Genomic DNA, 15445 nt, shown 5'->3' on the forward strand with positions numbered 1-15445 from the left:
GCCTGTCTGCCCATGCAAAGAACAGGCAACATCCGCATGACAGTCAGCCTTGGGAGCTTCCAGGGTTGTCTTCATCCCCAAAATAATCGAGAGCCCTCCAAGAAGCAGGTGTTCAGCCACTCTGTTCCAGGGTGAGCGGAGTCCCCAGGGGGTTGGGGAAGGCAAAGGGATGAAACATCTGTGGGGGCGCAAGTGTGGGGTAGACAACCTTCCCCTTGTGAGGCAGGGGCATTGAAGCCCTCAGATGCTGGAGATCTGGCAGCGCCAATGGGATTACCAGAAAAGGAGCACCTAGGGTTCCAGTTAAGATCCTGGTGAAGCTTCAGCCTACCCCGCCCTGAACCCCTGAATAAAGCCACACTCGAGGGATTTTCAGGGGAGATAGTTTATTGTCGCCAGTAGACCCAAACAATAAGACAAATTGCAAAAGAAACTCAGTCTGCTCCCAAAAGCAGATACATCCCAGCAGTCGAGTCATAGAGGGCCATCTCAGTTTCTCTCCCCTTCCAACCACCCCTTCCAACCTCTCTATAGCACACACAACCGAGAAAGTGCATATGTAGTTGGGTTTTCCCCTCCAAGTGCACAAAGCGCAAGAACATTCCAAAATTTGCCTTTGGTGAATCAACTCAAAACACTGAGAAGTTATTACATCTCCCCACACACACACAGTGTAACTTTTGGGGTGGGTGTGGTGAGATGTTTGATATTTGTATGTATAATATATCTATACCTATAGAGAGAGACTATGTACAGTGCATCAGCAAGCTTCAATAAAGGAAGACGCCAGCAAGAGGCACAGCAAGAGACACAGGCTGTCCATCCTTAAGACATAAGTAGGAAGGAAGATTTCTTGCTTCATCACCCGTTAACTGCACCAAGCCATTCCTATGGCCTGGAACTATCCTTTTGGACCTGCCCAGTATTTTCAATTGTCTGTCTGCTTAACCTGACCTTGCAAATATTTACCAGCCCAACCTCCCCAAGGAGACTCGCAGAGAGAAACATGGATCCAATCGGCTTTTCCTTTTTACAAACTGGAAATAACTGTGAAGAGTCCGCAGCTAGGGGGCAGATAGCTATTTCCAAAGCCAGTTCCAAGGCACCTCAAGGCATTTCAGTCCTGAAAAATTGTGCTTTGTTCTTATAAGCTAAATCCCATGGGTTAGCCAGCCCGTCTCTGTTTGCAGTGACCTTTAATTAGGAGGAAGAGACAGATGGGGGGTGGGGGCAGGGAGAGGTTCTGAGAGAGCAGGAGAGGCTGGAGCAGTTGAGAAAGTCAGCCGACTGAAACCAGCAGAGTGTGGTGGTGGGAACATGCAGCCAGAAGTGGGGCTCGAACCCCACGGTAGGAAGAGGAAGAACTTGTCAGCATAAGTTAGGAAACAGGGTAGAGAAATGGCCGCTGTGGAAACGTCTCTCTGGTTTTCCACCTCTAGTTAGAGAAGCCCCATTTTGCTCCCAACTTCACCATCCTGGGGGAGGCAGCTCTATGAGTCCTCTGGAGGAGATTCTAAGAGGCTCCAGAAGAAAATGCATATGAGGGCTGAGCACCTGGGACAGAGATGGCTCCTGACCCAGCCCCATCCGCCAGGGCCCTGAGGCCCGCGAAGAGACATTGCTTTTCCTGGGCCCCCGTTGGTCAGGGCAGAGGAAAAAAAGACTCCAGGAATCTTGGGCTTCTTGATGGAGAGTTAGAACTTCTTAGAATACACTAGGAAAGCCCGCAAATAATTCCCCCAAATGTTATGGATCCTGGAAAAAGATAAGTTCCCAGCATCAGCACAGCTCCTCACTCATCCTGGGAGAGAAGGACACTTAAAGGGTGACCAAAAAAATGAAATCTGCAAGCTGCAGAAATGTATACAACCACTCTTGGTCTCAGCTGGCATGAGGTGCCTGCCACCCACCTCTCTGCCCCCAGCTGGCTGGCTCAAGGATGGGCAGCGTCCATCTGCTGCAGGCATCCTGGCGGCTTAGCCCACCCCCATTGGCAGTGTGTTGATTGGCAGTTAGGTACTGAGCTGATGAGTTTAGCATTTCCAGATGGGCTTGACTCAATCACCTCACCCAGGTGTTACCAGGCTGGTTGCCCATCCCCCACTCTGCACCCACTCTGCCTGGCCTCTGCACCCTTGACCCTGTTGTATTGCCCCTCTTCCCTGCTGTTTCTCCCTTCCCAGGGCCCAGATTCTAGAATCTCTTCATCTTCCCCAGCTGTAGCCTTGGAAGCAGTGTCTTGCAGAGGTGGTATTAGATGCACCAAAAAGTTAATCTTGGTCCCTACAGTGCCAACCTGGCAGTCCCCAGTGCTTATGGCTTTGTGTATATCCCCAGCACCCAGCACAGTGCCTGGCACATAATAGATGCTCAATAAATGGTTGCTGAATTGAAGCAAATTAAGCTGAATCTCCCAGATGATATTGCTCTCTCCCCAAATTGGCAATCTGATGGGCAGAGGCAGGGATTGGTCCCTGAGACTGTCACGGTCCTGTCTCCACCCCCTTTCCTAGACTTATTCCCTACCCTGGGCACCTGACTCCCTGAGCAGGGGTGGGGCTGAGCTCCTGGAAAGGCTGGGAAGTGCAGGAGCAGGGAATGGGGCATTTGCCAGCAGCTGTGCCCTTCACACTCGCTCCCTCCCTCCCTGCTTCCCTCCACTCCTCCTCAGTCCTGGCCAGAGGGGCTGGGCTCCTGGGAGAGGGGCAGGGCTAGAGGAGCCCACCCCTCCAACTCGCCCCATCATGGACCAGGCCACAGAGGCCCCTCCCACCGGGAAAATGATGGCTCTGTTGCTTCAGACTGGAGACTGAGGAGCCAGAGAAGAGGGCAGGACCCTCAGTTTCTGTCAGTTGGAACCTCAGTTTCCCCATTTTAAGTGAGTGACTTGGCTAGTTGATCTCTGAGGATCTTCCAAGGTCTTGTTCTCAGAGTCAGTGTTTCTGCCTCTTGCTCCGTCTCTCAGGCCTAACCAATTTCCATTGAATGTGAGTGTAATGGCAGTGATGGTTGGCTCCCCACAATTGCCTTTTTTTTTTTTTTTTTTTTGAGACGGAGTCTCTCTATGTCACCCAGGCTGAATTGCAGTGGCACTATCACTATCTCAGTTCACTGCAACCTCCACTTCCTGGGCTCAAGCGATTCTCCTGCCTCAGCCTCCCAAGTAGCTGGGATTACAGGCACATGCCACCACACCCAGCTAATTTTTGTATTTTTAGTAGAGATGGGGTTTTTCCCATTTCTACTAAACAGATGGGGGTAATCCACCCGCCTCGGCCTCCCAAAGTGCTGGGATTACAGGCGTGAGCCACTGTGCCTGGCCTACAATTGTCACTTTTGTCCCCACGAAGGGAGTTGTTGGGAGAGGAGCGAGTAGCGTGGCCGCAGATGGGACAGGGCTGGCATTGGCGGCTCAGGTTCCAAGGCCTCCCCTCACGCTGGCCTCAGGCTTTCCTTTCCCTCTCTGTAGCCAAAAGCCAGGTGGAAACCCCACCGAGGGCAACTGGGAGAGTTCTCACTGAAGCCCCAAAGAAAGCTGCCCCACCTTGCGCATGGCCTCCTCATTTCCCAGCCTTGGCTGCCCCTGCCCAGGCGAGGGTGGTTACCCCATGGAGAAGGCAGAGCCTGCAGCAACCTGCATTCACCATGGAGCCCACCGCTCAGCCCCTCAGCTGACTTTGAAACTGGCCTCTGTTGGTGGGTCCCCGCTGGGAAACATGGCCCCCTACCTGGAGCTGCTCTTCCAGTCTGGCCTCATCCACAGTCCCAAGGGATTAGGAGCCAACGGGAGCCCCAAGGAGGCCACTAGCAATGGAAACGAGGGCCCAACACGGCCTCCTGGGCCAGGGCACACGTCCAACTTTGCCTGCAGCCCTGGCTTTCCGTCAGTGCCCTGGAATGCACAGTCATCCCTTTAACATGCCCCTCCAAGTTTCAGGAACTCATCGTCACCTCCAGCCTGATGGCTGCTCTGGGCTGGGAGCAGGGGAGGAGCACAGCCGTGCCAGGCCAAGGCCCTCCTGAGGGAGCTCTGTCAGCACAGGAAAGCCCTCCCTCCCCACCAGGTCCTCTCTGAAGCCACTGCCAGGCCAAGCACTGGGCAGGTGGACAGCGGCCCCCTCCTCCACCCCTGCCCACCCACTCCCTTCTCTCTGGGGACCCTCACATGTGCCTCCTGCCTCCCCCCGGGAACTGGCAGGTGGGAGCCCTTTCTCTCCTCTCCCCAGGGCCCACACGTCCCAGAGCATGGCAGGTTTCTCGGGTGGAAGAGAGTGGGTCACTCTTGGTGCAGGGTGGGAGATACGAAGTGGGGGGTTCAGGAGGTCCCAGGTGGGCCCTGGGGTCCTAGGTCACAGGAAGCACACCAAGAGCGAGCAGGCAGGGTCACTGTACAGGGCGGAGAGGGGAGGAGATGGGACATGGGAGGCTGCAGGGCCGGCCACCCACTACTTGGCGCCATCATCCGGGTTGCCCTCGCCGTCCGTCTTGCCCTCCTCCTCGGTCTTCAGGTCATCTGTGCTCAGCTTCTGCTCTTTTTTTCTCCTCACACACTTGACCACCATCAGCACCAAGATGATCACAGCCAGGAAGCCCCCAACGGAGGCACCCACAATCACGGCCACCGTGGAATCCCGCTCAGGGGGCTCTGGAAAGGAAGCAGAGCCACTGAGCACCAGGGCTGGGAAAGGGGCCTCCCCGACCACCCCACTACCCGTGGCATGCGTGGAACCATCCTGACTTTACTCTCCTCCACAGACAGGACTTTAGCAAAGCCAAAAAGCAATCCAGGTGACTGACCCTGAAGCACCCCCACCCCCAAATCCCAGGACACCTAAAGCCCCCAGAGGAGGTAGTGTGATGAAGTATTTAAGAGCATGAACTTTAAGATCAAACAGACCCAAATCTGAGTCCTAATTGTACAACTTACGAATTGCGTGACCTTAAGTAACTTATCCTCTCTAACCTCAGTTTTCTAACCTGTAAAATGGGGTTAATAATAGTACCTCCCTCAAAGGTTTTCATGAGGATGAGATAATGCATAAACAGCACTTAGCCCTATGACTGAGACATAGAGGTGCCCAATAAATGAAAGCTGCCATCATCACCATCATTATTATTGCTGTTGCTGTCATTTGAAACAGGGTCTTGCTCTGTTGCCCAAGCTGGAGTGCAGTGGCGCAATCATGATTCACTGCAGCCTCTACCTGCTGGGCTCAGATGATCCTCTCACCTCAGCCTCCCAAGTAGCTGGGAGTATAGGTGCAAGCCACCATGCCCAGCTAATTTTTGCATTTTCTGTAGAGACGGAGTTTTGACATGTTGCCCAGGCTGGTCTCGAGCTCCTGAGCTCAAGCTGTCTGCCTGCCTCAGCCTCCCAAAGTGCTGTGATTACAGGTGTGAGCCATCACACCAAGCCCCATTATTAAGACTGGGATTATAGTCTATATCATTACCAGGACTCTCTAGGACATGTTCCCAGGTTCTTGAGGACTAGAGGGAAGAAAATGGATTCCTTCTATGCAGCACAAATGGTTGCTCCCACCCTCAGGAGGGCATGGCCTCTCCAAAGTGCCCTGAGCGAGTGCTGCGGAGAGTAGGTGCGTGGGAAAGGTCAGGGCCCCGCAGCTGGCACCCCAGCCTTCACCTTCCATGAGGACCTGCAGATGGATCTTGCCGTGGCCACGGTGGCGGTCAGGGGGGTTCATGATGTAGCAGTTGTAAATCCCCTCATCCTCCGGCTGCACGTTTCTCAGCATCACCGACACGTCGTACTTGCTGGGGTTCCCCGAGAACTCCACGCGGTCTTGAAACCGCTCCAGCTTCAGGTTAATGATCTTCATGCGGAACTGCAGGAACTGGGGTTGGAGCAAGGGACAGGATGGGTGGCTGGATGAGCAAGGAACTACAAGGACAGTGAGGATGCCCCTCTTCCCATCCACCCTTTTCCTGGGGAAGAGAGGCAGTTACCTCTGTGAGGCACCTGGGTGTGCAGCACACCTTGTTTCAAAGCCTCCAGAGCACGCAGCCCAGCCAGGGTCCTCTGGGGCCCTAGTGCAGTGCAGGGGCTGGTGGTGGGACCGGGGGCTTCATGCTGTGGGGCTCCTACCTCCTCCCCCACCCCCGCCTTCAGCCCAGGACTCACCATCTCCTCGGAGCAGTTGTTGCACTCCTGGTAAGTCCAGTTCAGGGAGAACTGTTTGTGGTTCACTGTGTAGCAGGAGTTGAAGGTGCAGGGCAGGCGGGCGTCAGAGCCATTGAGGACGTTGAGGGTGGCAGGTACTGTGACCTCCATGCTCCGTCCTGGTGGCACTGCAGATGAAGCCACAAGCTGGTGAGGAGTCTGGCTGAAAGGGCTGGGGAGGGGCAAGCCCTCTGTGCCTGGGGGTGTTGGGGGATGAGGCAGAGCAGAGCTATGGGCAGGCAACTGGGTCCCTGACGGCTCCAGTTAGTCAGGAGGTGGGAATTACTGTTATTTGCAACAGGGTCTCTGTTGCCCAAGCTGGAGTGCAGTGGCGCAATCTTGATTCACTGCATGCAGCCTAGACCTGCTGGGCTCAGGTGATCCTCTCACCTCAGCCTCCCAAGTAGCTGGGAGTACAGGTGCAAGCCGCAAGGAATTGGACTTCGTTCTTCCTGGCAGGGGCCCACTCAGCCTCCCCAGTCCATACTCCTGGAGTGGGCAGGCACATATGGGGCACCAGATGTGGTCTTTGGGGCAAAGTGGGGCCGCAGAGCAGGTAGCGGGGGAGAGAGACCAAATCATCACATCATCTATATCTGTCAAGCCAGGGAAAGCCAAATGGCCCCAAGCCTTTTCTAGAACCACTGTTAGGCACCCCTGCCCCCATCACACTTGCCCCAGTTCTGTCACATGCTAGCAGAAGACCACAGACAAGGGGCTTCACTATGCTTGCCTCAGTTTCCCCCTTATTCTCACCACTTCTAACCATCTTTGCTGGGCCAAAGCCCTTCCAGCTGAAACTGCAGGGCTCCCCTGCAGTTCTGTTCTCAGGACAGCAGCCTGAGAACAGCTGGAGATTTGGAAGGCCTCGCTCTCCATATCCCAGGGACAGAGCAAAGCTGTGTCCCAGCCCAGCCCAGCCCCCTACCTTCCTCAGGCTTGTGACAGACAAGAAAGAGGGCAGACAAGCTGTGGGAGGGAAGAGGTGCCCCAGAAGGTGAGGCACCATTCCAAGGACCAGCTGATGGGTCTGCAGGGACAGGAGTCCTTGGAGATGTCAGGCCTGGAGACACCACAGCAAGGAGCTGCTACAGGCAGGCAGGGTGGGAGCTGCTGGTTCTGCGGAGTCCTATTAGGAACACCAGACGTAGGCCAGAAGAACTTGGTGCTGGGGCTGAGAAAGGCCTGTCCCACTCCGACATTCTAAGCAGGACAGAGCCTACAGAGAGGCGAGCGAGGGGCCTGGGGCAAGACACTTAAGGGGCATCCACTGTCTGGTCATGGAAATACCTCCTTAAATGTCATGGCCTAGGCACCTCACAGGACTCACCTGAGCCCTGGCCTTCATTCCAAGATGCTCTGCCCGTATCCTCAAGAACCTTATCTCAGAAGATTCCTTTTCTTTATGGGGGATAAATAGCAGTGTTCAGCGTCATTCATTCACTCATTTACTAAATATTTATAAATCACCTGCTGTGTGCCAGTCACTTAGTCTAGGCCCTGGGGTTACTGCTGTGAACAGGACAGGCAGAGTCACTGCATCATGAAGCTTGTATTCTGGAGAGAAGGATAGACATCAACAAGGAAAAAAATCATGGAGTTCTAGGTAGAGACACACGGCAAGGTAGAGGGGCATTGTCTGATGTCGGGTGGGCAGGGAAGACTGCTCTGAGCGGGACACGCAGACAGCGCCCACCTGAAGTGAGAGAGTGAGCCCATTGAAGTTTTGAGGGAGTCGAGTTCCCAGGCAGGGGTACTCCCAGGGGCCAAGTCCCAGTGGCTGGAAGGAGTTTCGTGTGCCTGAGGCAGAGGGAGCAGAGTGACCGAGGGGGTGCATAGTGAGACCTGAGGTTAGGCAGGGACCGGCTCACAAAGGCTTTGTGGGCTAGGATATGGAATTAGGAGTTTCCTCTTTGGAGTGTGATAGGAGGTCCCTGCAGGGCTGGGGAGTCTGGGGGCTGCTGGGAGGCTGTCCAGGTGAGCCCGATAGAGGCTGATGTGGGAATAGCGTAGACAAGGGGATGCGACTAGACTTGGGTTCAATCCCAGCTCCAACATCAGAAGCTGGAAGAGTGGAGGCTGCTCCTTTGTAAAACGCAGTTGGTGACACCGATCTCCCAGGGTTGTTTCGATAATGAAAAGAAGCAGTAAGTATTCAGCAAATGGTAGCTGCTGTTATCCTCAGTTCCCCCCAAGTTCTGCCTTGCAAACAGGAAGGGCTTCTAGGGGAGCCTCTGGCTGGCCTGAGGGCACCTTGGAGACTGCCCGCCTCCAGCCAGTCCGTAGGAATTGGCGAACAGCCCAGGCCTGCAGGGCTCCTATTTTTCAAACTTTTTTTTTTTTTTTTCTGCACAAAGCTGCAGAAGCAGCCGCCCTGCAGCCTGCAGGGAAATCAACATCTGCCTGGAGCACCCTTCTGCCAGCCCCGCCCCTGGCCCGAGTGACCAGGGCAAGTGGCAGGACTTAAGAACCAGAGATTCTCTGAACCGGCAGCAGCCCTGGATGGAGGGGTAGGCATGGGGACCTCATCTGTTCTCCAAGCTGGGAGACAGGTGTCACCATCTGCGTTTTCTAGAGGAGGAGCCCAGGGCCGAGGATTCCAGGTGTTAGCTTAAGTGCTCATTAGGGGAATAAGGACTGGGGAGGCTGAGTGGGCCCCTGCCAGGAAGAACAAAGCCCAGTTCCATCTCCTGTACTTTCATCGCCATTCTGAAAGCATCTGGCACCGCACCAGCCAAGGAGGAGGTGTGCAGAAAATGCCAACAGCATCTCCATCTGCAGAGGCCCAGAGCTCTGAGGGAAGGCATTGACAGTGCTTGTCCTGAGCTTACCTCCCATCCCAGGAATGTCCTGCCCCTTTAGCTCTTCCCTTGGAAGGTCGATCATCTTCCCAGGGGCTCCCCAGACCAAAAAGTCTGTGTTCTGTGAAGCCTGGCGGACCCCGCGTGGGCCTCTGCCCCCCACCAAGCCCAAGGCAGTGCTCCGGATTAGAACTTGAACCCCACCATCTCGAAGGAGCTAGCACCCTGCCGTGGGGGAGAGCAGGGTAGAGAGGAGTGCGGGGGCGCCTTTTCTGGCCGGCAGGACTGGGGCAGCCGGAGAGGTGCAATGCGGGCTCCCCCTCCCCACCCTGCAGCGGGGCACTGCGGAAGGTACCGGGCGGAACACGCGTGCCCTCTAGTGGTCACAGAGTCAAACGTCAAGTTCCATCCTGCGGAGCGAGCATGAGATCCGGAGCCACAGCTGGAGCTGAGATCAGAAACCGCAGATCTAGCCCCATTGTTTTACCGGTGAGGAAAGACAGGCCATGAGAGCCACACACAGAGAACAGGGACAAGCTGAGGCCAGAATCATGGTTCCTAGCCCCTAACCCAAGATCTCCACGTGAGCCTGTGGCCTCACCAGAATCCCAGCAGCTCTGGGGTGCTGGCCTCAGACCTTCCGCCAGTCCGGGCCCTCATTAAAGACAAGGGGACCATGGCTCAACAAGGTCAGAGCTGTGAGCAAAACTCTGGTCTCTTGATTAACTCTCCTGCTTCGGGAAAGCACCCGAATGCATGGCCGAGATCACAGAAAGGACTTCATCACAGCCACAAACCCTTACAAAATGCTTACAACGAGCTGGGCACACTGTCTACGTACTCTACATATATCACCTCATTTAATACTAACAAAACCCTGTTATCGCTCCCACATTCCGGATGAGGAAGATGGAGCACAAAGAAGTTAAGAGACGAGCCCAAGTTCACGGCTAGTAAGAGGTGAAGCTAGAATCTGAAGCCAGCCTGCCTGGCTCCAGACAGGGTTGAGGCATTGAAGCTGAGTGGGGAAATGAGCCCCATTCCAAGGCATCTGATCTCTTGCCGACTATATGGCAGGTCCAACTCCAGGCAGGCCGGCCAGTAGGGAATGGTCCCATTTAAAGGAACCTCCATACAAGGGGGGCCCACAATCTTCCTGGTTGTCCCATTTGAGACCAGGTCTGGGGCCTGTGTCTCCTGATTTTCAACTCACAGAAGGGAAAAGATCATCAACGGGATGTGGCTTCTGATCTTAGATCCAAAACCTCAGCAGCGGCGGGCCCCCCGCAGTCTCCAAGGCACATCTGGGCCCTCAGGCCCGGTGTCATCCACTGTTCTAACTAGCCCATCTTGCAGAGACTATGAAAATTTGCTCATCTGCCCAATGCTGTCTCTTGCAGAGACTGGAAGTTAATCTCTTCACTCCTCTTTCCACCCTACAGCAACCTATGAGGTAATTATTTTCTTCTTGGTTTTTTTTTTTTTTTAAGTGTCTAAACAGATGAACTGTCTCCCGGGGCAGTCTCTGCCTCCCAGGTGAGTGTGACATCCAGGCCGTATCTCCGCACCTGCACCGCCTTACCATCCAGACCCTTCCTGCTCCAGGGCCTCCCCAACCCTCGCCACTCCAGTCCATCCCCGTGCAGCCAGGAGCAACCCACCCTCATCACTCCTCACCTCCAAACCTCCAGCGGCTACCCACTGCTTTCAGGATCGGGTCCAGGCTCCTGGGCACAGCTTCCAAGCCCTTTGCCATCTGGGACCAACCTATACCCTAGCCTCATCCCCTGCCAGCCCCCATCCCCCCAGGTCTCCTTCACTCCAGTGACCCCAGTTCTGATTTTTTCCGAAAACACCACCTTCCTTCCCTTCTCCATACCTTTGCATGTATTTTTGCTTCAGGTTGAGAAGCTCATTTGCCCTCCTGCCCCTGGACCCCTTCTACTTATCCTTCAGGTCCCAGCTTACAGGGCATTAGCCTCGGTGACGGTTTCCCCAGTGTCCTTGTCCTCACCCCAGCCCTGTTCCTATCTCTTCCACATGACTTGAGGGCAGAATGGCAGGATAGTTAACCTCCCAGTGCCTCAGTTTCCTCATCTGTAATATAGGGGACAATAAGCCCAACTTCATAGGGCTGTCGTAAGGATTAAATGACTTACTACCTGTATGAAGCTCAGCACAGTGCCTAGCACATGGCCTGGACAAAAGTCATCTGCGAGTATGATGATCATTATTGCTATTATTATTGCCATACATACAATGTTGTCTTGCTATTATTTGTTCATGGGCCTGTTTCCCTCAAGAGGCTCCGGGAACTGATTCTTATTCATCTTGGTATCCCTGGCACCCAGGACAGTGTGTGGCAGAGTGGGGACTCAATAAAGTCTATTAAAGGAAGAAGAGACAGCTTTCTCTCCATGTCTGGGTCCCCACCACCACAAGCAGCAGATATGTGCAGTGGGCTACAGTGAGGACTAGACTTCACTTTCTTTCTTTCTTTCTTTTTTTAAGAGACAGGGTTTGGCTCCGTTGCCCACGCTGGAGTGCAGTGGCGTGATCACGGCTCACTGCAGCCTGGAACTCTTGATACTCCTACTTCAGCCTCCTGGAACAGTTAGGACTACAGGTACATGCCACCATGCCTGGCTTATTTTTCTTTTCTTTTTTTTATTTTGTTTTTTTTTGAAGAGGCAGGGTCTTGCTATGTTGTCCAGGCTGGTCTCCAACTCCTGGCCTCAAGCGATCCTCCCACCTCGGCCTCCCAAAGCACTGGGATACAGGCGTGAGCCACCGTGCTCAGCCCAGACTCCACTTTCTATGCCTCCCCTAACATAATCCATACATTGGTAAGCAGGCCAGTGACTGTGGAGTCAACAGTCTCAAGAAAAGCTTGAGGGAAGTCCAGTCATTTGAATTGTTTCTGGCTAAAACTAGCATCATATGCTTCTGTTGTGGGTAGAGCTGGTTGCCCACCTGCCCTTTCTCTTTGCCACCTCCATAGTCATCCCCACAAGCCCAGCCCCGACAGAGTCCCCTCCCTCGTCACTTGTGGCATCCTCCATCCTGGGGATCGATGCTACTGCAACACCACCAAAGTTCCATTGTAAACTCAGCCCTCAGCATTGGAGTGCCAGGGACATGCCTCATTACAGCACCAATCAAGTTCAAGTTCAAGTTCAAGGTCCCCATTCCTGCATCCTCTCCCACTCAGCTTTGTGGAAGCTTTAGCTTCCTCCCACCACCATCTCCCCACCCCCAACACTCAGACCTCTTCATCCCAGACTCCCTCTTCCTTGCCCTAGCCCAGGGCTCTGGGTCCTGGTCACTGAGCCCCCTTTCTATCTTTACTTAGCTATGGCTCTCACCAGGCAGCTTCTCTCCTGCACGAAGTGCTTCCTAACTCCTGAGGGAGGGGTCCTGTCCTCCAGCTGGGGCTCCTTACAACAGGCCACTCACCCAACTCCCCTTCTTTCAGCCTGTCCTGAGACTCTGATCAATTAGGTACTGTTAATATAGCAGTACCATTTCTTGAACATTGGGGGCAGTGGAATCCAACGTTTAAGAGAGTGTGCTGAAGTCAGACACAGGGAGTCCAAATCTCAGCTCTCGTTACCATAGTCATCTGTTTCCTCCCTGTAACCTGAGTATAATAGAATCTACCTCAGATTGCTGTGAGGGCTAAACAAGATACACAGTGCCTGGGCTCACGAAAAGCATTCTTACGTTAGCCATCGTTGAGTTCCTGCCATGCACCAGATCACAAACACGTCAGGCAGTAGGCATTCTTTAGTTTACCCGGGAGGGAACTGAAGCTCAGATGGGTTGAGTAACTTGCCTGTGATCATTACGTAAATGACAAAGGTGTCTTGAAACCCAGGTCCTGCCAGAGATTCCATAGCATTCCTGCTCTGATGTTAATATGCCAAGTAACTCAGCTAAGCAGGCTGGCAGGGCCTCTGCACTGTCTGTGTTTAGCACTCCTACTCCAAACCCAGCATATCACACCACAGAAAGAGAGGCTTTGTGGTGGGGAATAGTTCCATCAACAGTTCTTGGACTTGACTCTCAGTTGCTGCTCCAGCAATAAGTAAGTTTAGGAGCGAGAATGAAACTCTAAAAAGCAGGCTTGCAAATAACTTTCTAGCCCACTTCCCCACCAGGAAGTCTCTGAGTGGTCAAATACAAAATTAATATTTGGGGCCACTTGACAGGACAGTCTGCAAGACTGGGCTGGGCAGTTCTGAGGCTGGATTTAAAGGGCTGCAACCTCGCTCAGCCTGTGGGTTCCATTTTTTTTCCTGAATCTCTACACCTGGCCCTTCCTCCATTCCATCCAGCCCAAACCAAAGGTGCCTTCTCCATCAGTGCGTGCCTCAGCAGGTCTCCTCCCAATCCAGACATCATTCCCCAAGCCCGCTTCCCAACTACTCCCACACACGTTCCAACAGATCAGTGAGACCGAGTGCCAGGAAGCCAGACCCAGACTCAACTTTCTGCCACCAGCTCCCCTGCACACTCTCCTAATACCCTAAATCCACCAGGATCAAGGTTCCAAAAAGAAGCCCTTTAAGGGAGCATTAAGTCCCAGGACCCCACATTTGCGGCAACCACAAAAAAAAAATCCCTGAAGAGACTGCAGGTCAATCCACTCTCTGCCCCACCCCCACGTAGGTCCACTTAGGGGAAATCCAGAGAAGATTCACCTCCCTTGACAATTGTCAGCCCCCAGCAACACTCAGATCCCCTGACCCAACATTTCTGTGACTAAGTAGTCCCAGGGTTCTGCACTCCCCAGCAACGTCCCTTCCAGTCCCCAGCACCTCCCCTCCCAAGGACACAGAGGGAAAGCGCTAGCAATGTCTTCTTTCCTATCCCCTGCCCCCATCCTCTTCACATTACGGCTACACTTCTGAACCCTCGGGAGCATGCAGATGTGAGTCTAACTTACCCAAAGAGAAAAAGAGACTGAGCCCCGTGAGGCTGAAGGCAGGGCGAGGTAGCCAGGCATCTCTGTGCATTTTCAGAGACTGAGATGTTAGTCGGGTGGGCTATGGGAGAGGGTGATTTGAGGGGGCGAGGACTACAAGGGAGGAATGGTTGGATGCTAAAAAAAAATGCACGGATGTACTTCAAAGACATATACAACATTAAGGAAGCTTTATTTCCATCTCTCTAATATGGCCGGCTTGTATGTTGCTGCTAAAAAGAGAGAGAGAGAGGGAGTGTGTAAAGGAGAGAGAGAGAGATGGGGGGGAGAGAAAAGGGGGATGGGGTAAATATTGTGGTTGGTGGATTTCAAAAAGCAGGTGGGAGGGCATAAAAAAGTCATTTTGAAAAGAACAAAATCCCAGAAATTTTTACCCTCTAAAACAAGAAATAATACAAACCCTGCCTTTTGACTTCACTGGGATGATTGTTGGATTTTGAAAGCTATTAGAGGAATCCATTTATTTTAAAGACTCTGGAAAGGGAAACACCTTTTGTCATTTAAAAACACCCCCAGGCTGGCGCAGTGGCTCACACCTGTAATGCCAGCACTTTGGGAGGCAGGATATATCGCTTGAGTCCAGGAGTTCAAGACCAGCCTGGGCAACATGGCAAAACCCATCTCTACTAAAAATACAAAATTTAGCCAGGCATAATGTCGCACGCCTGTAGTCCCAGCTACTGCACCGCACTCCAGCCTTGGCCCTGCCTCCAAAGGAAAAATAAAAAAAACCCTAAAAAAAAAGGAGATGCTTGTTTTTGTGTTATTGAAAAGGGTTCAGGAAAGTGAGTTGGAGAGACTTTCAAGAGGTAACGATTTCCTCATTCTAGCATTTCCTCTGAAAACAGAACATGTTGAAGCAGGCTGATAGAAAAATACCCAAGAGATCTTACAATTGAATGTAACACAGGCCTTTGGAGAAACCTGATTCAAACAAATCAACAGGAAAGAAAAGTTTTTGAGACAATTCGGAAAAGTTAAATATGGACTACATATTAGATTGTATTAATGAATCATTCTTAATTTTGTTGGGTGTGATAAAATGTGGTTTTGTCCTTTAACATCTCTATCTGTTAAAGACACACATGGGTGGCCGGGCGGGGTGGCTCACACCTGTAATCCCAGCACTTTGGGAGGCCGGGGCGGGCAGATCACGAGGTCAGGAGTTCAAGACCAGCCTGGCCAGCGTGGTGAAACCCCGTCTCTATTAAAAATACAAAAATTAGCCAGGCACAGTGGTACGTGCCTGTAATCTCAGCTACGTGGGAGGCTGAGGTAGAAGAATTGTTTGACCCCGGGAGGCAGAGGTTGCAGTGAGCCAAGATCATGTCACTGCACTCCAGCCTGGGCGACAGAGCGAGACTCTGTCTCAAAAAAAAAAAAAAAAGACACACATTGGTGTGTTTATGGGTGAAATAATATGATGACTGGATTTGCTTTAAGATATTCAAAGAAGCTGGGCGCAGTGGCTCATGC

General features: G+C 52.9%; 1 protein-coding gene across 1 annotated transcript; it reads right to left on the reverse strand.

The window, feature by feature from the left end:
- Positions 1–369: 369 nt before the first annotated feature.
- On the reverse strand, positions 370–14210 carry SCN2B (sodium voltage-gated channel beta subunit 2). Its single transcript, XM_054440835.1, has 4 exons — positions 13931–14210; positions 6143–6309; positions 5645–5855; positions 370–4645 (listed from the first exon to the last, which is right to left on the reverse strand). Exons 1-4 carry the CDS (start codon positions 13998–14000, stop codon positions 4446–4448), a joined length of 648 nt encoding a protein of 215 aa, XP_054296810.1. The 5' UTR covers positions 14001–14210; the 3' UTR covers positions 370–4445.
- Positions 14211–15445: the final 1235 nt, after the last annotated feature.

This window comes from Pongo pygmaeus, chromosome 9 (genome assembly GCF_028885625.2).
Source record: "Pongo pygmaeus isolate AG05252 chromosome 9, NHGRI_mPonPyg2-v2.0_pri, whole genome shotgun sequence".
Lineage (NCBI taxonomy): Eukaryota > Metazoa > Chordata > Mammalia > Primates > Hominidae > Pongo > Pongo pygmaeus.